The sequence below is a fragment of the Tursiops truncatus genome, chromosome 6, assembly GCF_011762595.2.
Source record: "Tursiops truncatus isolate mTurTru1 chromosome 6, mTurTru1.mat.Y, whole genome shotgun sequence".
Lineage (NCBI taxonomy): Eukaryota > Metazoa > Chordata > Mammalia > Artiodactyla > Delphinidae > Tursiops > Tursiops truncatus.
In genome coordinates this window covers 53,108,833-53,131,930 of record NC_047039.1, presented here as the reverse complement: position 1 = coordinate 53,131,930, position 23,098 = coordinate 53,108,833, and the positions used below count along the sequence as shown (strand labels likewise).

General features: G+C 35.1%; 1 protein-coding gene across 7 annotated transcripts in view; it reads right to left on the bottom strand.

The window, feature by feature from the left end:
• Positions 1-23,098, bottom strand: part of MPDZ (multiple PDZ domain crumbs cell polarity complex component) — a 168,108-nt gene that overhangs the window by 109,039 nt on the left and 35,971 nt on the right. For all 7 annotated transcript variants that reach the window (XM_073806124.1, XM_073806122.1, XM_033858100.2 and 4 more), the window contains exons 3-4: positions 21,789-21,955; positions 443-652 (exon numbers count right to left, since the gene is read on the bottom strand). In XM_073806124.1, coding sequence (XP_073662225.1) covers positions 443-652; positions 21,789-21,955 — 377 coding nt within the window. The remainder of the gene's footprint in view (positions 1-442; positions 653-21,788; positions 21,956-23,098) is intronic.

The following is a 23,098-nucleotide window of genomic DNA, read 5'->3' as shown; positions in this document are numbered from 1 at the left end:
GCACTTGCAATCATCTTATTAGTGACATTAATCTGTTCTTTAAAAAAAAAGAAATTAAAAATATTTTTTTCTAAGATAAACTTTATCACTCATCACCTAGAATGAGACATTTATTTATCCTGAAGAATATTTCTGAAACATAACATATAATGCTCAATTTAAAATATGATAATTAAAAAAAGGAACAGAAAAATCTCAGAATCACCTAAACCCCCATAAATTCTACATCTTTGTCATTCCAATTTTTTCAGATATTATAAATGTCTTCATAAATAAGAATATAATATATATTTTAAATATACTTGATATATATTTAATGTATATATTTAACTTACATAATGTAAATATATATAAGTATTCTTCAAATTATCCAGGATTTGATTACATTCTTAAGATATTATTATACATTCTATCATTAACTATCAGGAAGAAATGCTCTTACCTGGGCCATATTTTTGATCAGTTGATCAAATTCATCACAAGCAGGTTTCCCATTGATGTGTGCAGTACCCAATCCTGTAAGAACTTCCAGATTCCCATTATTTGGGGATAATAAAAATGATTCATTTTGCAGAGTAGGAATTACAGCTGGGCTGAGATGTGGAATGTGGGCACATTCAACATTTGAAATTGTGGGAGTTGCAATGTTTACCTAAGAGTAATATGGAGACTATTAACAACTTCGTCATTCCATAAACTATTTCATAGCAATCATCCCAAGAGAGGTAATAATGAAGTACCTACGAAATTTCAAAATGTCCATACCCTTTTATTCTGCAACTCTATTTCAAGAAATTTATTTCAAGGAGAAAAATTAGAAAAATACACAAAGATGTAAACGCAAGGATGTTCAGCACAGCACTATGTTTTAGGTGGAAAAAGTTTTAAAAACTAATTAAGTGAAAAGAATCAGTGTTCAACTTCAAGGTACTCATTAAAACACACACAAAAACACATCCATACATATGTTTTTAAGTGAAAAAGCCTAGTTATTGAACAATAACAGTAAGTATAGTACAATTCAATGTACACTCAAAAAATGTTTACATGTGTATTAAACATCTGGAAGAATATACACCAAAACACTAACAGAACACTAGTTGTCCCCAAGAGATGGGATTCCAGAAGGCCATTAACTTACCATATTGCTTGAATTTTTATAACAACCTATGCAGTAAAGAATTTGGTCTTTCCCAGAAAGAAGCCTGGCCTTTGTCCTTACCTCATAGGAAGAAACTTCTAAACCCTTGGAATTTCCCAGATGACAGAAGTGTCTCTGTTATTCACAGTGGGCCCCAAGGCCACATGATATCCTCTCAAACTCTTAAACTAAGTCATCTCACATGGGCAATCAATCATGCCTATGAAATGATGTCCCAATAAAAACTCTGAACACCAAGCTCAGGTGAGCTTCCTGGGTTGGCAATACTCCACGCATACTGTCACACATCGAGTTTGGGAAGGGAACACTTCCTGAGGAACATGGAAGCTTCACATCTGGAATCCTCTCAGACTCATTGCTATGCATCTCTTTCTTAGGTTAACTTTCGACTTGTATCCTTTCCCTATAACAGACCATAACCATGAGTCTTAACAGCTTTCAGTAGGTTCTATAGGTCCTTCTAATGAATTACTGAACCTGAGCGTGGTTTGGGGAACCTCCTGAATGTGCAGTTGGAATCAGAAGTGAGGATGGTCTTGTGTGGACTCTTCCTTCCAACTTTGTATTTGGAGCTTAACTCCTTGCTGTTGGTGGCACAAGTCTAGGGCAGAGCTTCTAGTCTGGAGGACTACGCCCTCAAACCTCACAGTATGGTTAACTCCAGGTACAATGATATTAATAAACAACAACAAAATATTCTGTAATTACTTGTATGTGCCTGTTATACAGAGCTAAATAATCTAATAATAATAAATAATATATTTATTATTAATATTTATAGAATATCTTATATAAAGTCATACTGACATTAATATAGTCAGTTAATTAATATTAAATAATAATAAATATTACATTAAAGCTAAGCAATTATTAAAACAGTGCAAAGAGTCAATCCTAATTTTGTATTTCTATAGGGTATCTGGAATGTAACTTTTAATTTACAATTAATCGTAAGAAAAGTTATAGCAATGACACTTTTGGATCACTCTCTAAGCTCATCTCCCAGCACTCTGTCCTTCACTCACAAAGCTCCAGCTATACTAACCACTTTACTGTTCCTCCAACTGCCAAGCTGTTCTCTCTAGCAGCCAAGTACGTCCTTCCCCCAAGGATCTACGTGCTTACATTTTTTGTTCATCCAAGTACACTTAACATCACCTCAGAGAAGGCCTCCCTGACAACCCTAACTAAGACTGCGTCCCACCATTACGCTCCATGAACTGACACTGCCCTGTTTTTCTTCATGGTGCTTATTATTGCCTGGCATGCACCCTGCTGTCATGCAGCTTCCACCCCAATCTGCAGAGACAGACTAGAATGTAGAATTCTCCAGTGGAGGAATTCGACTATTTTATTCTCTATTATATCCTCATCCTCTAGGAGAGTGTCTTGCACGGAGCTGGCTTTCAATATCCATCTGCAGAATAAATGTTTATCCATTTTTAAGGACCCACTCTGATCTAATCTGCCCAATGACCCTCCAAGAATCACTATTACCATTTTACAGATGACAAAATTACACAAAGTCACACACCTAGTAAGTAGATTATGACCTAGATTTTTTTCATCATGGTGCTACTACCATCTTCGTATTATACACATAGCAAACAATCATTTCTGGAAATGAGACATTAGTAAATGTCTTCCACTGACAGAAGCAATCAAAATATTTCACAATTTATGTCACCATTCCATGCCTAAGCTTGTTACCTGTCCTAAAAAATAAAACAGGAAACTCAGTAACTTACCAAAGTTACCAGTAATTCACCATTTTATTGGCTATCTACAACCACAGATGTAAAGGAGATCAAGGTATTTGAGGAAGAGGCTTTTGGGAATCCTTTCAAATGCTTATTTTAAAATCTACAGCAGGCATGATCAATTATTATTTTTTCAAAAGTAAGCTTCTTATGCCAAACCTGATTTTTTTTTAAACCTGAGCATGGCAACTTCAATAAAATCTGCCAGCAGAAGATACACTGTTCAGGTTGAAGCAGATGGCATCATGAAATCTGTGACAGGCTGAGGATCCCACATACCAGGACCTAATGCCTATGGTATGTTTGCATAGGGAAAAAATATTTGGAGTTTTGCTACCGTGAGCTAGGATGAACAAATCACATTATAAGCACAAAGAGTCTGTCTGTGTGAAGTTAACTGGTGAAACAGAAGCTCTGACACTATGCAAGACAAGGTGTGAAGGCATTCCAAGAGTAAAGTTATATATGCATATAAAGCTATATGATATTGAATATCAATTGTCTTCCACAAATTTGTTAAAGGTTAACAAATGACAATGACTCCTCCTACCTCCTCCCAGCCACTGAGGTCTACATAAATGTAAAAGCAAAGAGATCACATAAGTAAAAACTAAAATTTAATTATACCGTTATACAAAAGGCTTGTTTCTAACTTTGAAAATTTATACCCATAGCAAAAAGGCACCTTGTGATTCTGCCATAGCTTTATTAAAATGGCTTTCTGAACTATAATCTCTTTGAAGAACAAGAATGAATCTTCTTTGCCATGATAGGTCTGTTCATAACAGACACAGTATAAATGTTTAATAAAAAGAACTTGACTCCCATCTTGGTTTATAGAATATAAAATAAACAGAAGAAAACACAACTATCTGTTGATTTTTACATACAGGTAAACAATCTGTATAATTTATGGAAGTTGCTAGTAAATGAGCAACAGTCACCACATAATTTTCTGTTCTCTTTAGCTTCTGGCTATTTCAGTCTAAAAAGGTCTTTTATGTTCTTAGTAAATAAACATGTATTAATTTATGGATTCTAATTAGTGCTAACATTAAAACATAAATTAAATAAAAACTATGTAAGGTATTCAATTAAAAAGTTACCAAATTCTTTGTGAAAGGGTAATATGGAACACCATCTCAGTATTTAGAAAAACAGGAGGAGCTCTATTATAAGATGTAGTCAGAACCAGCAAAAGGTTCACTTACTCTAAAAGGTCAGATAAAGCAAAAATCATAACAAAGGACAAATATACAACTTAAGCACGTTATTTTAACTTAAAACACACATACATATTCACAAATATCTTGATATATGGGAGGTTCCACCCTCTTTCTTATATAAACCACATTCATATAATATGGACTTTTTTTTCAAATTCAGCCTCTTTACAAGGTGAAGCAAGAATCTGGACACTTGGGAAACAATTTCAGGATAGAAACCTTCCAGATTTTTAGGATATTTTTCTTCAGTGTTTCACAGTTGCCTCTAACACAACCCACTCACCAACAATTGTTTTATCAATTCATCTGTGTAGTCTTTAAAATGAATTTAAATAACTTTTCACAGAAAAATATCTTTTGTCATAACTTTTATACTACATAATAAAGCCACACAAATATAAAAATATTATGACTTGCATAACTAGCTCTAAAATGACTTTTTAATAAATATACACTTACAAAAGCAAAGAGACAAGAAAATATCTGACTGAACAAGTGTTTAGTGCTCCGGGCATCAGTCAATATGCACTACAGGAGAAAAGGACAGCATCTTTTTACGTAGCAAACAACTTATCTGGACGTGTACTAAGAGAGCTGCCTCTTCTATAAGAGCATCCCAAGAAAACAAAAATTCTCTTTAGTTCTCTGTACAATTAAGCTCGCCCTGTGGAAATAACTGTATCAGAATAACCCTTCCACTGAGATCATTGGAAAATTTGCATAAAAAGCTGTTTAAAAAAAAACTTTAAAAGATCAAAAGGAAACCATCACTTCTGCCATATTCTATTCATCAGAACTAAATCAGTAATGCCAGCCCATACTCAAGAAGGTATCACACAAGAGCACAAATACCAGGAAGTAGGGATTATTGGTGTCCAGCCTCCAGGCTGTCTATGATAGCACATCACGGTAAAGCCAAGACAGAGGGAAGATCTTAAAAGCCACCAGAGCAAAAACAGACCTTATATTCAAAGAATAAAGGTGACATCTGACTTCTCAAGTGAATCACTGAAAGACAGAAGAGAACTTAAAAATTAAAAGAACTGACAACCTGACATTTTCAGAACAACCCCCCACATACATACTCAACACACAAAGTATTGTTTCAGTTTTGTACAAAAGAAATACCAAAATAAATTCTTATGCAAAAAGAAAATGATCCCTGATGGAATTTCCCTAATGCAGAAAAAACTGAAGAGCACAAAAAAGGGTTTAAAAATGTGAGTAAATCAATAGAAATTGCTTACAACACATAATCGAAAAGTTCTGAAGTTTAAAATTCATGTCAAATTAAACTACGTGAATAATTACACAAAATATAGGAGTAGGGTAAATGGGGTGAAAGGTATTAAGTTCCTTGAATTTTCCAGGAAGTAGTGAAAGTACTAATTAAAGTAGAATCATATAAGTTAAGGATGTATATATCTGATGAAGGACTCATACCTAGAATATATAAAGAAAATTCAAAACTCAGGAATCCAAAAAATCCAATTAAAAAATGAACAAAAGACACAAAGAGACATTTCACCAAAGAGGATACATGGATGGCAAATAAGAACATAAAGGTGTTCAGCATCTTATCTGTTAGAGAAATGCAAATTATAAGCACAGAAAGATATCACTATATACCTAACAGGATAACTAAACAACAGCACATGCTGGTGAGGATGTGGAGAAAACGGAACGCTCATACACTGCTGGTAGGAACGCAGAACAGTAGAGCCCCTCCGGAAAACAGTTTGGCTGTTTCTGAAAAAAAACCCTCAGTGCATATTTGCCATACGACCCAGCAATTGTGCTCCTGGGCACTTATTATAGAGAAATGAAAACATATGTCCACACAAAAACATGTACGTAATAGCTCATAGCAGCTTCACCTATAAGAGTAAAAAACTGGAAACCAACAAAATGTCCCCTAGTAAGTACATCCATACCCAGAATAATACTCAACAACGAGAAGGAACAAAATATTAAGATACACAGAAACTTGGAGGGATTATACTGAGTGAAAAAAAACAATCTCAAACTGTCACATACATTATATTTTTATAAGAGTCTTGAATTGATTAAATTATAGAGATGGAAAAGGGTGCCAGGGTTAGGAATGGTGTGGAGTAGGGGGCTGGATATGAATATAAAGGGGTAGCAGAAGGGAGGTCTTTGTGGTGGTGAATAGATCAGTATTTAGATGGTGGTGGTAGTTACACAAATCTATACAAGTGGGAAAAAATGACACAAATTGAAAAAATTAACACACATTGTACCAGTATCAGTTTTGTGGTATGATATTTTACTATAATTAAGATGTAAGCATTGGAGGAAACTTGGTGAAATATACATAGGGCTATACATATGCTACATTGAAAACTTCCTGTGAATCTGTACTTAAATCAAAATAATTTTTTTAAATTAATTCAAATAGGTTAAGGATACTGACTGTAATCTTTAGGGTGACCAATAAAAGAATAATAAAATGAAGTATAAATACCATGCTAATAGAAGAAGAAGATAATATTAAAAAGTCAACTAATACAAAAAAGGCAAAAAAGAGTAAGAAAACAAAAATGTCAAATTTAAACTTATCAATAATTACATTAAATATGAAGGGGTTAAATACTCAAAGACTGAAATTGTCAGATTGGATAATACAGTAAAATCCAAATGTATACTGTTTACCAAAGACACAGATTAATAATAAAAAAAGAGATACAGAAAAGATGAAAGTAGAAAGATGGAAAAAAGATACACAACACTTACATTAACCAAAAGAAGCCTGATACAGCTAAACTAATATCAGACAAGTAGATTTTAAGAAGCATCACTGAAGATAAAAAGGGACAATACATAAAGGGTCAATTCAACAGAAAGAAAAAACAGTCTTAGTAATCTAAAAAGATAATCTCAAAACAGGTAGGGCAGGGACTTCCCTGGTGGTCCAGGGGTAAAGAATCCACCTGACAATGCAGGGGACGCGGGTTTGATACCTGCTCAGGGAACTAAGATCCCACATCATGCTGCGGGGCAACTAAGCCTGTGCGCCACAACTACTGAGCTCTCGTGCCTGAAATAGAGCTCGCGTGCCGCAAACTACAGAGCCCAGACGCTCTGGAACCTGCAGGTCACAACTACAGTGCACACGCACCCTGGAGCCTGTGCACCACAACTAGAGAAGAGGAAAACCCACATGCCACAGCTAGAGAGAAGCCTGCGTGACACAACTAGAGGGAGGCCCGCACACCACAACGAAGAGCCCGTGTGCCACAACTAAGACCCAGTGCAGCCAAACGAATAAATAATAAATCGTTAAGGAAAAAAAAAACAAACAGGTAGGGCAAAAAGGACTCAGAATCCAAATAAGAAATAGGCAAATCCACAATCATAATTAGAGTTTATAACAAATCTCTCTCAGTAACTGACAGAATGAAAAAAAATCAATAAGGATATAGAAGATATGAACAACATTCTAAATAAAGTCGACCTAATTGACAAATATAGAACATTGCACTCAGCAACTGCTGGATGCTGAATTCTTTCCAAATACAAAGGAACTATTTATCTAAATAGACTATAGGTAGTTCAAAAAGCAAGTGTCAACAAACCCCAAAGAATAGATGACCTCTGATTACAGTAAATTAAGCTCGAAATCAATAACAGAAAGGTAACAAGAAAGCTAAAATATGTTAGTCAATTAAGCAATACATTTCCAAATAAACCATGGGTCAAAGCAATTATGTTAAAATTTAAACATTTTGAATTAAATGATGATGAAGATACAACATACCAAAATTGTGGGATGCAGCAAAAGCAATGCTTAGAAAGAAATTCATAGACTTAAATGGATATATTAGAAAAAGATGGGGCTTCCCTGGTGGCGCAGTGGTTGAGAGTCCGCCTGTCGATGCAGGGGACACGGGTTCATGCCCCGGTCCGGGAAGATCCCACATGCCATGGAGCGGCTGGGCCTGAGAGCCATGGCCGCTGAGCCTGCGCGTCCGGAGCCTGTGCTCCGCAACGGGAGACGCCACAACAGTGAGAGGCCCGCGTACCGCAAAAAAAAAAATAGAAAAAGATGAAAGATTAATAAATCAATGAGCTGAGCATCTGTATCAAAAAGCTAAAATAAAACAGTATACCAAATCTGAAAAAAGGAAGAAAATAACATAGGTTAGACCAGAATTGAGGAAAAAATTTTTTAAATACAATAAAGAAAGCCAAAAGTTAGACTTTTGGAAGAAAAAGGATTAATAAAATAGATGAAACACCAGGAATGTTTCAGAAATTGGACTTTATTATAAATTTTTAAAAATTTTCTGGTCACCAAAAGATACAATTATGGGAGTCAAAAAGCAAAACACAAAGCAGAAAAAGACAACTGTAATACATATGTCCAACAAAAAAACTGTATTCAGAATATATAAAAAACCCTTGTCAGTCAATGAGAAAAGGACTGACAAAACAATAGAAAAGTGTGCAAAAAAACTTAAACAGAAACTCCACAAAGGAGGATATCCAAATAACCAACAAGCATATGAAAAGGTACTCAACATCATCAGTCGTCAGGAAAATGCAAATTAAAACAATAATGTGATACTACAAGTACCGCTAGAGTGGCTAAAATTGGGGGGGAGGGGGAAAGAAAATTAAAGCTGGCGGTACCAAGTATAAGCGATGATGTGGACAACAAGAATTTTCATACATTATAGTGAGAGCACAGACCTACAACTGCTTTGGGAAACAGTTGGGCAGAATCTACAAATGCTGAATATATACCTTAAGACCCAGAAATTTCACTCTAAAGTAAATACCCAAGAGAAATGCACAACTGTGAACATCAAAAGACATGCTAGAACATTCATGGCAATTTTATTTATAATACAGCCAAAAACTGGGGAAAACCCACAAAATTATAGTCAACAAAAGAAAGGAAAAATATATTCTAGTATATTCATGCAACAAAAAAATGAAAAGAACGACAGCTACATACAACAACCAAAAAGAATCTCACAGACACAAAGCGAAGACAAAGAAGCCAGGTACAAAAGCATATATACTCAGATTGTATTACATAAAATTCAAATATTCATCTATGGGATGAAAGTCAAAATAGTGTATGATCTGACTTATATGTGGCATCTAAAAAAGCCAAACTCACAGAAACAAGGAGTAGATTGGTGGCTGCCAGGGGCTGGGAGAAATGGGGAGATGCTGGTTAAAGGATACAAACTTCCAGTTGTAAGATGAAAAAATTCCAGGTATCTAAATGGACAGCATGGTGACGACAGTTAACAATATTGTATTATATACTTGAAAGCTGCTAAGAGAATAGATTTTAAAAAGTCTTCACCTAACACACAAAGGGTTAATTATGTGAGGGGATAGATGTATTAACTAGCCTTACTCTGGTAAATAAGGGTAGCAAATATTTCAAATATCACGTTGTACATCTTAAACTTATACAATATCCTATGTCAACTATAACTCAAATAGGCTGGAAAAAATAGTGATTCCTTTGGGGTAGTTAGGACTGACCGAGGGGACACAGAGATTATTATGGAGTGCTGGTAACCTTCTATACCTCGATTTATGGGGAAGGTTATGTGTACATTCAATTTGTAAAAAATCCTTGAGCCATATAATCTTCGCTTGATTGTATGTTTTTTTCTCAAAATTTTTTAAAGTTTACAAAGTAAGCGATACAATCAGAGCAGAGAACCTGGGGTACTCCAATGAATGATATACACATACACTTCTCTTAAAGAAAGAGGTAGTAGGAATAGCCTCTATGTATCAAGCTAAACCTTCTCTGACAGAAACTGAATTTAAAGTTCAATTACCCAGCATTCACCTTAAGTGAAGGAAAATAAAGAAGTGGATATCTGAAGATGAAGCTTAGTCTATTACTGTGATACATTACCCTCCACAGGCTTGATATGGATTCAACTGGCTAATTCCCACTGCCAGAATAAATCTTTTAACAAGTGCTCAAGTCAAGATGAATCCTCAGCAAATGTGTTTTGACCTCTGTAGCGCACCTAGATCTTTCTTCCTTAAAGATTATACATTTTTAAAGCTTGTATCATTTAATTGCACACCAAATTAGAAGAAAAAAATAATCTTTACTCTGTCTTACACTTTTACACTAAAGTAGTTTGACCCACCCTGGTACAAGCCTGATATAACTCTAAGATTTTTTTTAATTATAAATTGTTTTTCATCTTTTTTCAATAATAATACCTATTCTTTAAAATTAATGTAATTCCAAACATACTCAACAAGATCAACATCTTAATATTTTGATCATATGCATGTGGTTTATGCACTTAAGCTTAATCCAATAGAAAACTTTTCAAATACGTAGATTCACTTAACAAAAACTGCTACAAAATACTGAAATATTAACTTCTTAGGTTTTATCTATCCCTTCTGTGTTGTTAACTGAAAAGGAAGTTAACATTATTAGCTCTATTTTCATGGCTAACATCAATCTTTCCAGAAGTACTTGTATTATTGTCTACAAAAATGACTGCTTAGGATCAAACTGAATTTCCCAAAGCATTTCTGTATAGATTGTCCAAACCTAATTTGTGGTCCTGTTATTTTGACTTATTCTGAATTCAGAGTATAGCAATGAGAATAAAACAACCCAAATGCTTACGTACATTTGATGAATACTGTATTTCTATCACTTAAAAGCTAAAATATGCATTATCTTGAATTAAACAAGAAAAATGACCACTGCTTTTGCAACCCTAGTTTTGGTAGATTTAAAACAAATTTATAAACATATATTGCTAGTTCACTTTCCCAATTTTTTGTTTGTTTGTTACTCCCTCAACATAATGGAAAAATAAGAAGCAAGGCACTCTCTGGGGAATCTGCCATAACAGGTGCACCTCATAGAAATGCAGACTTTTTTTTTTTTTTTAATCTGCACCTTGTCTTTTCTTCTTGTAGAGCAAGAAAAGTGCTTATTTTCTTGTGAATTTACAAAAATGCTGTAAAACACTCTCTGGAACTGATCCCAAATATGAAATGCAAAGAGGGATAGGATGCTGAGAGTATTCAATGAAATACAGCACCTAAAATGGTAGCAATAACAGGAAAAAAAATCTTATACATAATAGAGCTCCATTTCAAGTTTGGAACCAAGACATGCCTCTTTTTCCATAAATCATTCAGTGAAACACCGAGTAGAGCACAACTCTGATGCATTATTGAACAGGCAAACCCCCTTGCACAGTAATTGATGGTGGCACTCTTGATTTAATGATCCTTATTTTTAAAGCTAATTAAAGAAATTGAGTTGCATGTTCAAAGCATATTAGCTTAATGTGACCAGACTATTTTGGACATAAAGTAGCTCACAGTTCCTGAACTAAACAAGATACAAAATGCAACAGCAAGTTATAAGGGCGGGGTGGGGGGTTCTGATGAAACAAGCATAATTTTACATTTTCTATGAGACCTATCTTTAGTTCATTCAAATACTTATTCAGCACCTGAAATGTCCGAGACATTGGGCTCTAGGGGATGGGATGGTAATTAAAGCGGTGTCTGTGGTAGACTGTGAAAGAAAAGGCAACAAATTATTTTCAGCTCTTCTCAGCAAGAACAAGTCTATTTCCCCATCTTTGAATCAAATAAAAACGTTCTTGATGAAGTAGTAAAAATTATTAATTTTATTCGATATTGACTCTTGCATGCACATCCTTTTAATACTCTGTTAAAAATGGTAAGTAAGTATAAAGTACTTCTGCTATACAAAAAAATACAATTGTCAGAAGAGAAGCACTATTGTTTGAGTTGCAAACTAAACTATGCTATTTTTTTCATGGGTACCATATTACTTGAAAAAAATGACTTAAAACCAAAAATGATTAGACAGGCTTCGGTATATGGCAGACAATTTCTCAAAAATAAACAAAGTATGCTTGTCACTTCAAGGAAAACAACTGACAGTAATTGTTGCCAGTAGTAAAATTTGAGCTTTCAAGTAAAAATGAGAATTTTGAAAAATTTGCATCTGCCTTCCTGAGCTTGACACTTTTCCATAATTTAAAGACTCCATTGATAAGATCAGAAGCAATATTAGCCAAGTGTAACTTTCTGATACTATATAGTGAAATGTGAAACGTAATTTTTCTATTTTTCAAATTTTCCAGATGACCAATATAATATAAAATTCTGCATGGATAATAAAAGTAAAAATTCATAGCACAAGACAGATTTTACTGTAACAGTACAAAATGTTCACTGTTCTGGTTTCAGATTCCACGTTAAGAAACTACCAGGAGTTTTGGTGTCCTATTGAAGGAGGATATCCACAACCATCTGAAAAGGCTATATATACCCCTCCCCTTTTCCAGCTACATACTGATACTTGCATGAGGCCTGATTTTCTCATATACATCAACTAAAACAAAAAATGCAAACAGATCAAAGGCAGAAGCAGACATGAGAATCCACTGTCTTCTACTGAGCCACGTTAAAGAGATGAGCAAAAATATAAAACAATGCCACTCTTCTCACTAATTTTTAAAGGTAATCGGTTTATTACTGTTTTTAATATAATAAGTAAATATTTACAATAGTTCTCAATTTTAATTTCTAACCTGATAAATACTGGTGTATAAAACCACAAAAACAGAAGCTCTTTGAGGTACTTGGTAATTTTTAACAATGTAATGGGGTCATGAGGCCAAACTGACAGTTGCTGCCTTAGAACATAAAATCTCAATAGGAGGAGGAAGCAATAAGCAGAGAACTGATATTTATTGAGTGCTTGGTAAGCACTGGGCTTATGCCTTAGTTTTAAAATCCATGTTATTTAGTTCCCATTTTACAACTAAAGGAGGAAAAAAAAAAGGGGCTCAGTCAAGATAAATATATATTTTTTCATTTTAAGAAATCAACTCTGGCTTAAGATCATTTACTTATAAATATCAGTGCCAGAATACAAATCTGGATTGTGTCTGTCTCCAAACAAGACAACACTACAATACTGCCAGCACCTGAGATCAGATCATCAAAACGAAGGCCTCTAGATCACCAGGAAATCCTTAAATTATGTTCATTATACTGTTTAGGACAGTGAAACAAAAGACAACAGAGCTCTATCATTAAGACCTGGGCTCTGGAGTCAGCGTGCCTGCATTCAGATACTAACTCACTCCCCCACTTAACCTCTCTGTGTCTCCGTTTCCCCAGCTGCAAAATGAGGAAAATATTATCCTGTGCTTTACAGTATTGTTATAATGATGAAACAGGTAAATCTACGTGGAATAGCTCCTGGCACACAGTAGGAATTCCATACATGTTAACTGCTATGATGATGATGAATGATGAGTGACATATCTTTTTCAATATGGTTCCTACGAGAAAAATGAGGTGTCTTCAAAGTAACTTCAGTTATTTGGCTAGTTTATTTATGTTAAATAAATTCTCTAGCAAGGAAAGTTATTAATGCACAAAACTTCTAAATATTCAACAACATTCACATACTCATTAATTAAGCAATCATTTATTGAGTTTGAGCAAAGTGTCATGTTAGGGACAAGGTATGCAAAGGTGAACATGGCATGGATTTTATTCCAAAAGTAGTAAATGGACTCCAAACAAACGTCCAAACAAATGAATTCTACAACTCCTGTTTACGCTTGTTAAGAACAAATGGCGAGTGGCGCACAGCATATACACCACTAGTCTAGGCATGTGTGTTGATGTGTATTTGCAGAATGTCTTTCCTTTATTTAAATCTCAACACTTCTGTGCTTTCTTAACAAAATTTCCAAGGGAAAAAAATTTACAGAATGTAACTTGACCAAAAATAATATTCTTATCAAAGTACGCTGAAATTTTCTACATCAGAGGGGTAAAGGTATCAAAATTAAGTAACTATCTTTTTCAAATGCCATCACAAATTTCAGAAATTTTAAATCTAGACAAATGACATGTTAGAATGTTTGCAGTGTTTTTTCTATGTCCCACATTTCCAGAAGATAAAACTGATTCACTGTTCACAGTCTGCTTAGAGAAAAATAAAAATAAAACCTTCTAGACAAGTATAAATATATGGAAATGGGCATATGAAGACTGATGTTACTTTGCCATGCTGTCTCTCCATTCCACTATTACCTTTACCCAGTTCATTTACTTTAAAACCTAGCATAATTATAAACAAAAGCAGAATGAAACTTCTGATTTATATTAAAAAGGCCCTCTGATTAAAATCTGGTGGGAGAATTTGAGGGAAATGGCAAATTTTAATGAATTTGAATTTATAAAAGATTTAGTTTGAATTCATTTCTCTTTAGGAATGCTATTAACTGTTTTTTCAACTTATTTGCTCCTTTAAATTACAGAACTAGGATTTAGAAACAGTGTAAATTAGAAGTTAAAAAAAAGCATTGGCTTCAGGGTCAGACAGACCTGGATTCTTCCCCTGAATCTACCAATGAATAATTGTGTGGTCCAGATTAAGTTATATAACCTCTCTAAACCCCAATTTCCTCACTGGACAAAATGGGGATAAAACCCATCTCAAAAAGCTGATGGACTGGTTAAATGAGACAAAGTCCACAGCACACAATGGCTTCCTAAAAGTAATTGTTCTTGTTGCTGTTGCTATATTTCAAATGCAAATCAACCTCTATTGTTCTAAATTCTTGGGTTATAAAACTGATTTACATTATACCCAGTAAATTTCACATTTTTTCCCTCTTCTCCAAAGACCATTTAACTTTGTCACAAAAACACCATACAATTAGCACCATTTGCTGTTTTAGACACACATGCATACCCAATAGCAAGATGGTGTTGCATTTTAATCCAGCACTGTATAAAAAGCTTGAACACTGCCTTCTTGCCCAGGATAAAACAAGAATTTTAGTCCCTTCAAAGGCTCTATATTTACAAACTTTTAGTTAAAGGAACAAACATTTAAAAGCTGTTATTGTACCAAAAATAAAGTATTTGAAATTCCTACAGTAAATAAACTTTATGGTAAATGTAAAAACATGAGACTCAACTCCTCCTTTCATAACTTCTCCTAGATAACGTACATTGAAGTCTCAAGAAACAGACACTTTCCTGTTAGGCGGCTGCAATGCTCTCTCATAAAAGCAAAACCGTTTCAGGGGTAAGAAAAATAGTTTTTTCATTTTCACAGGCAACATCAACTGGGAAGAATTCCAGTCGATTTCTCATACTTCCTGTTAATGGGGTTGAGGCGTATCTTCTTTCTCTCCATTCCCCTTCCCCCATACCCAGTCATAATTTAACCTAGGCATTCTTGGGAGAGAGTAGCCATTTCCCCTTTCCTGACAGCAAGCCTACCGGTGAATTATCTTCATTTCAGTCTCAAATTAGAAACCATCCACACAAGGGTTATGTTTTCATCTTTTACATAAGTAATAAAATAAAGCTGAGGAAATACAGGCATCTCTGCTCTTTGAGACATGAATTAACACAAAACAGCATCTTTTTGACGACCAAAGTCAAAACAGAGCAACCAAGTACTCAGTTATCAAAATTCTCAACTTTCCAACAACCTAAAAAACATAAATGTAAGAAAGTGTCAGAGGTGAGAATGTTACTGCTTAAAAGCAGCATACCTCAACACTTTGGCCATGAACGTGATGTATCAGTCCTACAAACACAGAAGAGTGGCTCTTTGGGCAGGCCTCAGGATGGTGGTGTTTCACCCAATACCCTCTACTTCCGTCAGATATTTGAAAGTAACCCTATGAAGTACACACTGACTACCTGTTTCTTTAGGTTCTATAAAGTGCACTCCTGTTTTAAGACAGTATGAGAAAAAAAATACATAGGGTACATTACTTCATGTACTCTTCTGCAGAAAAGCCGTCGCTAAATTAGTGTGTATTCTTAGTGTATTTCATTCTTAGAAAGATGAAAGAAATAGTCCTTTGAAGTGTAAGTCACGTGTTTTACAATTATAATTGAGGGTCTTATCCATCAAAAATGTCATTAAAACCTATACCTTTGTTTTATGCTGTGTGTTTTTACTACAACCTTTAAAATGTGGAGAAATAAAAATACGTAAATAAAATGATTGTTAAAAGACTGTATTTAATAGTGTAGTTAAAAGATCAAGTTGATATAACTTCAACTTGATACAATAAAATTTGATATAGAAAGTTGAATGCAAAAGAACAAAGATGATAAAAACCAAACCAAAAAAAAGAAAAAAACTCAAAAAACAACAAAAAAAATCTTACCTTAATAAATCCTTTATAATCTGGCTCCAAAGTTTCCTCTCTTGCCAATAGCCTTACGTATTCTATTGCTCTGATAATACAGGTATGTATGTGACTCTGTACCAGGGTTTCTCAACCTCAGCACTGAACACACCCTAAACCCCACACTTCTTTGTTTTGAGGGGCTATCCTTTACACTGAGGATGTTCAGCAGCATCCCTGGACTCTACCCATTACGTGCCAGTAGCAATGGCCCCCACAGCCCACATGTTGCAACAATCAAAAGTGTCTCCAGATATTGCCCGATGTCCCCTGGAGAGGGAGAACGTAAAATCCCTGTTTGAGAACTGCTCTATACTCTTCTAACCACTGTTTCCACTACCTGAAATAACTTCCTCCATCTCTGCAGAAAACTCCTACTCATTTTCAAGACCTATTTTACATGTTACTTCCAGTGTGAAGTTTAGTTTTCCTCTAATCAAAGTTAGTAATTTCTTCCTCTTTCTTCCTCTTATACCACTCACATTCTTGTTTTTCTATTTAATTACATAAGACTATACATGTTCTCTATTTCCCTCTAGATGGTGAGAACCTCCACCTTACTTATTCATTGTGTTTTTGATTATTTTAGGTGTTCAACAAGGTTTATTAATAAATGATTATGAGCTTTCTATAAAATAACCATGAGCTCCCATAATGTTCCCATTGCCAAGGGGAAATCTGGTTCATAGAATGATGTCTCACGTTGAGCAATACATAATTATCTGGTTCTTTTTTGCCTTTGTCCTGGGAAATGGGAAATAAATTCTATACTAAATTTTAGCAACCCAAGATTCTTGGTATATCTAATTGTCTAATATTTTTATTTGATCTTTATTTAGATTTACCTTTGAATCATCTATTAGTCAGGATGCTTTGCCTTCAGGAGTTGTTCCAAATTCTTTTTGGAATGTGAACAGATAAAACTTAGGAACACAAATATAAAACCACAATTTTATACCATGAAGACCGTATTTTCCAAGAATAAAAATGAAAAAGATGGACTGAATTACTGTGATCTACACTGAACAGTAATTTCCAACACTGATTCTATGTTAAATCAGCATTTCTCCAATTATTTCAAGAGATGTCATAAAATTTCCAAAGAAAAACTTGGAAATTTCCAAAGAAAAACTTGGAAAAATCTGGTTTAATTTTGTGTGTAAATACACTATGCATCTAGATGATATATATGTAAGCCAACACTTCCCTGGGAGAAAGGTTAATGAACCAGGAACCTGGAAATATCAAACAAGAACAAAATAACAACTGTCATACTCCAAAAAGGCTGGAAATCACTGACAAGGAGAAACCTCCAGAATATTCTATCCCCCCAAGGCTAGTCTTCCATATCAGCAGCTTTTGTAGCCTGCATATCCACATCATTTCTTCAATGTTGGACTTGGTCTCTGTGGCCATAACTTTTTAAAAAAATCTTAGCAATGACAATTTTTAAATATTAATTCTAACTTTTAAATATTAATTCTAACTTTCTAATGAAATTAATCATTTTAATTCACAGTTTTCCTATAAAAAACTCAGGATAAAAAGACATTTAACTTAGTGCCCATAGTTAATTCAGAAAGCAAGGCGATTGATTAATCAGGAAAGCAGCATGCACCTATATTGGAATAGAGAAACGTCACGGAATAAATATTCAAATTCAATATCCTCGTGGCTGACAAGTTTCTATTATTAAACTGCTAACATATTTATTTCCTCCACAATAGCTGGATTTTTGTCATGAATATGCATTAAGCCCTGCAGTTATTAGCCCTGATGACTAGGTGACAGTGAGGACACTACTTGAGAATTTGCATTTGACAGATCATTGACACAATGTCACAGTTCCCTTTTTTTTTCCCCCTCTTCACTTAAACAGGAATCATGCGATAGGAAATGAACTGGAGCTATTAGAGATTATTCAGGTTTAATAGCACACATCCTTTTAGCTGGCATTAAAACAATACACAATGTGGCAGAGTTAAACAGAGGCATCAATTATACTCTCAGACCTGTTAATATTTTTGACAATATTTAAATAGCACATCCCTTCAGGGCATGGCTTTTTTGCCCTCTCAGTTACACACCTGTCAAGTGTTTAATTTGCCAAAGGGAAACAGTTTGATTTCTAAGGGCAGTCTTAATACGGAAGAAGCAAATTGGAAAAATTAAACATTATTGAATAGAAGTAATGGGAAGGATCTGAAGGGAAAAAAATAGTAGGCTTAATTCAACATGGCATGTCGGCATCTGTCATTAATGCAACAATATGATCATGTTCCCAATATGGTGCATATACCTTGGGCTTTTCAATTATTCCCTCCCTTTGCTTTTTAAAAGACAGAATGATGGCAGGGGAAAATCAAAGGGGTCAACAGAATGATGGCAGGGGAAAATCAAAGGGGTCAACATTTCCAGTAATAATAAAAAAGATGGAAATGGTAACTTGCTCCTATTGTACATATAAAATTATACATTTGAAAACATAAGTTAGGTATAAGATAATAAATAAAAGCTAGACATGCATCAGATTTGTGTAGCTACTGGATTAAAAACACAAAAACCAAATGTCACTCCTTAGATGCATTACTTAAATATTAAATTATAAATATCAATAAATTAGCAGTTGGTAAACTATATAGAAAATTTAAATCTAACATGATAACGTCTAGAATATTTAACGTTTAAACTTTAAAACAGAAAACATTATTTTAAGTTTTTGAAAATTTTCTCTAGTCACGCAAGGAAAAGAAATTGGTTAAGTTAACAAATGAAACTGAATTGGTAAAGAACGGAGAGTAAAGTGAAGAGTCACAAAAAATGTGGGAAATTATCAATAGTTTCAACCGACATAAAGTCATGGCATCTAGGGCATGTCTACCCTTGGGGGCAGGGGGAGATGTGAGATAAGCTGCAGGGTCAAATAAGGGGAAGGGCTGTGCCTTGGCAGCCAAGAAGCATGAGTTGTAGCTCTGGCTCTACTCTTCTAAACCACTGCTGTAATAAGCAGGGGGAAGAACAGATGGTTTCTTTGGTCCCTTTCAGTATTTGAAGGGGTGACCAATGAGCCAAAAAGTCCAAAGTCATGTAAGACACGCCTACAGAATTCACAAACATCACAGCTTACGTAGCCTTGAAATACAGTTGACCCTTGAACAACACAGAGGGTAGGGGCACGGCACCACCCCACACACGGTCGAAAATCCACGTATAACTCTGAATCCCCCAAAACTTAACTACTAAGAGCGTACTGTTAACCGGAACTCTTACCCATAACATAAACTGTCACCTAACACATATTTTGTATGTTCTATGTATTATATACTGTATTCCTACAATAAAGTAAACTAGAGAAAAGAAAATGCTATTAAGAAACGTCATAAGGAAGAGAAAGTACATCTATGTGCAGTTCTAATCCATGGTGTTCAAGGGTCAACTGTATACTAGATTCTAACATTTAATACAATGAGATGACACTGCCCATAGACCTAGACTATGAGGCTCAATAATATTATGCTCAATAATTTCCAAAGAAATTTCAGCTGAATCATGTGGGACCCAAACAGTTTTAGAGCCCATATTCTACTTCCATTTAGAAAAGACAAAACAAGCTCAACAAGTAGGCCCATTTCTCTCCTCCTTTCAGCAGACATGGTAAGTATGAAAGCTATTCTCCTTACATAAGGCTGGCTAGCAGGGAAATTTCAACAGTTGCCTCACTGGACTAATGGTATTCCCTAACACACTTACTAGTACTTTTTCTTGCAACTTTTCATCTCATTCTAATCATATTTTCACATAATACAATAAGGGGAGACATCTTCACACTCTTTAAAAACCAGATAATTTTCCACACCATAATTACACTAATATTCATGATATTGGTTTATCCAAAAGTGTGCCAATTCATTTTGAAAATGAGTACCTAAAACTAATCTTTTCAATAATTTACAAAGGAAACAAACACAACTACATATAATGAAACTACCTCTTTTTCTTAATTCATGGCCATAACTTTTAAAATCATTAGGTAGAAATTCACTTGAGAAAAATATTTTTAGACATTCTTCTTGATCTACTTACTTAATTTGGGGGGGGCTACTAAAATATCTAGATTAAGAAGTTATATGACACTAAACAAATTCTTTCTCTGTTGCTACTATTTGTTCTCTTTGCATTTGGCATATTTTGGGTATTTTTGTTAATTGGAGCTGTTCTTTCACTGAATTATGAAACGAGTCTACAGGTTTCATTTTAAACTTTTAAGGCAGAATATTTGCTAGCAAGTCATCCATAAACATCAGATTAATGCTAAAAACATCAGAATGAGTATTAACTTGGACTAAAGACATAATTAGACTGACTTCAAACCTTGTGAGGATAGCAACCATCTAAAAAATATTTTTTAAAAACCTGAGAAATGGTGATTAAGTAAGTTCAAAGACCATCTGACTCCAGTTTTCATTCTGTCATTGTGATGTTTCAATTTTAATATAAATGCCAGGACTTTTTAATATTCATAATTTTTACAGGAATAAAACACTGTGTTACATTTAGAAGTCCTAATGTTTATCACCATCTGATGCTGTCATGGGAGCAATTGCTACTTACACTCTTTTCAGAAGTGAGAATTGCAATTCCTCTAACTGATGACAATGTAATTACTCCGTTTACTGTCAAAATAGAGGTTATTTCCCTTCCTCACATACATGATTACACATGCAAATCCAGGCTCATCTGAAATCATGTAAGTTTACTGAGTGTCTGAATCTGAATGAGCAAGATCACATGAACCATGAGTCCTAGTGATGATGGAAACCAAGCTACAGTCATCCACCCTAAACATATTTTCATCATCCCCTTCTCTTGCAGGAACTCATTCTTCCGTATCTACACAGCCTTCAACAGCCTTCAACACAATGTCATATCATCTACAATACACTGCAACAACTGTCACAAAAATAACTGGGGGTGGGGGGAAGCCACAGTTAATCTGACTGTCTCATTTGGAGGTTTAAATCAGGAGCCCCCAATCCCCGGGCCACGGACTGGTACCGGCCCACGGCCCATTAGGAACCGGGCCGCACAGCAGGAGGTGAGTGGCGGGTGAGCGAGGGAAGCTCCCTCTGTCGCTCCCCACTGCTCCCCATCGCTCGCATTACCGCCTGAACTATCCCCACCCCCACCCCCCCATGTCCGTGGATAAACTGTCTTCCACGAAACTGGTCCCTGGTGCCAAAAAGGTTGGGGACCGCTGGCTTAAATGACTTCATTAACTATTCATTAACACATACAAAAATCAGCCTTTCAGAAAAACACGAGAGTTTCACAAGCTCTATGCAACACCACAAAGGCCTCCGGTGAGTGCACCATGTCTTACCTGGTCTTTCAGTTGCTGTACAGAAGTCTGCAGGTTCAGAATCTGGCTGAAGAGTGGGCTCTGCAACACTGACTTGAGAAGGTTCAGTTTGTCTTCATTTGCTACATCCCCGCGCTCCCGCAGCTTGGCCTGCAAGCGCTCTGCCGCCTGCAGGGCCCGATTTTTGTCTAAACCAAAGAGCAGCATTAGACAGTAACAGGATTTGAAAGACAGGCATCAAACCATGCTTATAGAAATCCTAAAGCTATTCCTTTCCAGAGCTCAAAATTGACTCAGAAAAAAAAGAAGGGTCTAAAACATGTCACTACGAATATATTCTTCAAACCTTGAAATTTCTAGTAAGAAAGTTTGACAGCAGGGAACTGGTTATAGTGTGTGCTACATGCAACTAATTGTAAAGTACAGAAACTACTACAGATGAAGCATATTTGAGTTCCAATACCAGGTATTTCATCTCTAATGAAAACCAAACACTCTGTCATCTTGTAAATGCTGACATTTCCACTTTTTAAAAAAACTTATATGTAAGAAAAATTAGAAGTACAGCTAATAAGTGGAGGTGAATAATGTTACTGATGAGTTATAACATCCAAATATGACAATTTCATATATTAAGGGGCAAAGCATTGTGTATTTGTGAATTTACTTGAAAATACATCACAATAATGCATATCCCTTCAAAAACACAATTTTTTAGTATTTTAAATGTCTTACCCCCAAAGTAAGATATTTATTTGCCAAAGTAAACGTCTTGAATTAGCATATCCTTAATAATCCTAGCATCTTGCAAGCATGCTTCTACCAGATAGTGAGTTTCTACCACATATAACAGTTAAAAATATCTCCCCAAACCCTACTCTTGCTCTCTTTCTCTCCCTTACTGGTAAGTGAAGCCACATTAGTTTTTAAAAAAAATGGAGACTGCTCAGATATATGTCCTAACAGATTCATGATGGTAACAAGTGCGTCTATTAAAATATATTTGCCATATCATAGTAATCGAAAAGAGTGAGAATTATCACCAGAGTCATTTTCGATAGCACCAAATGCAGAATTATGCAGGAATGGGGAAATTAAAACATGAATCAATGTCGACCATGAGTTCACAAACACAAATTTAAAGAAACAATATTTACTCATATAGTAGGTCCCCTATATATTAACCTTCAAGTTGTGAACTTTCAAAGAATGCGAACGTGCATCTGGTTCCAGCAAGGAACCAGAACCTGTGCCATCAACGTTAGGGGTGAGTGAAACTGCAGCCTGCCCTCCATCCCCTATTGCTGGTGATCCTTCAGCTCCACCGTCTC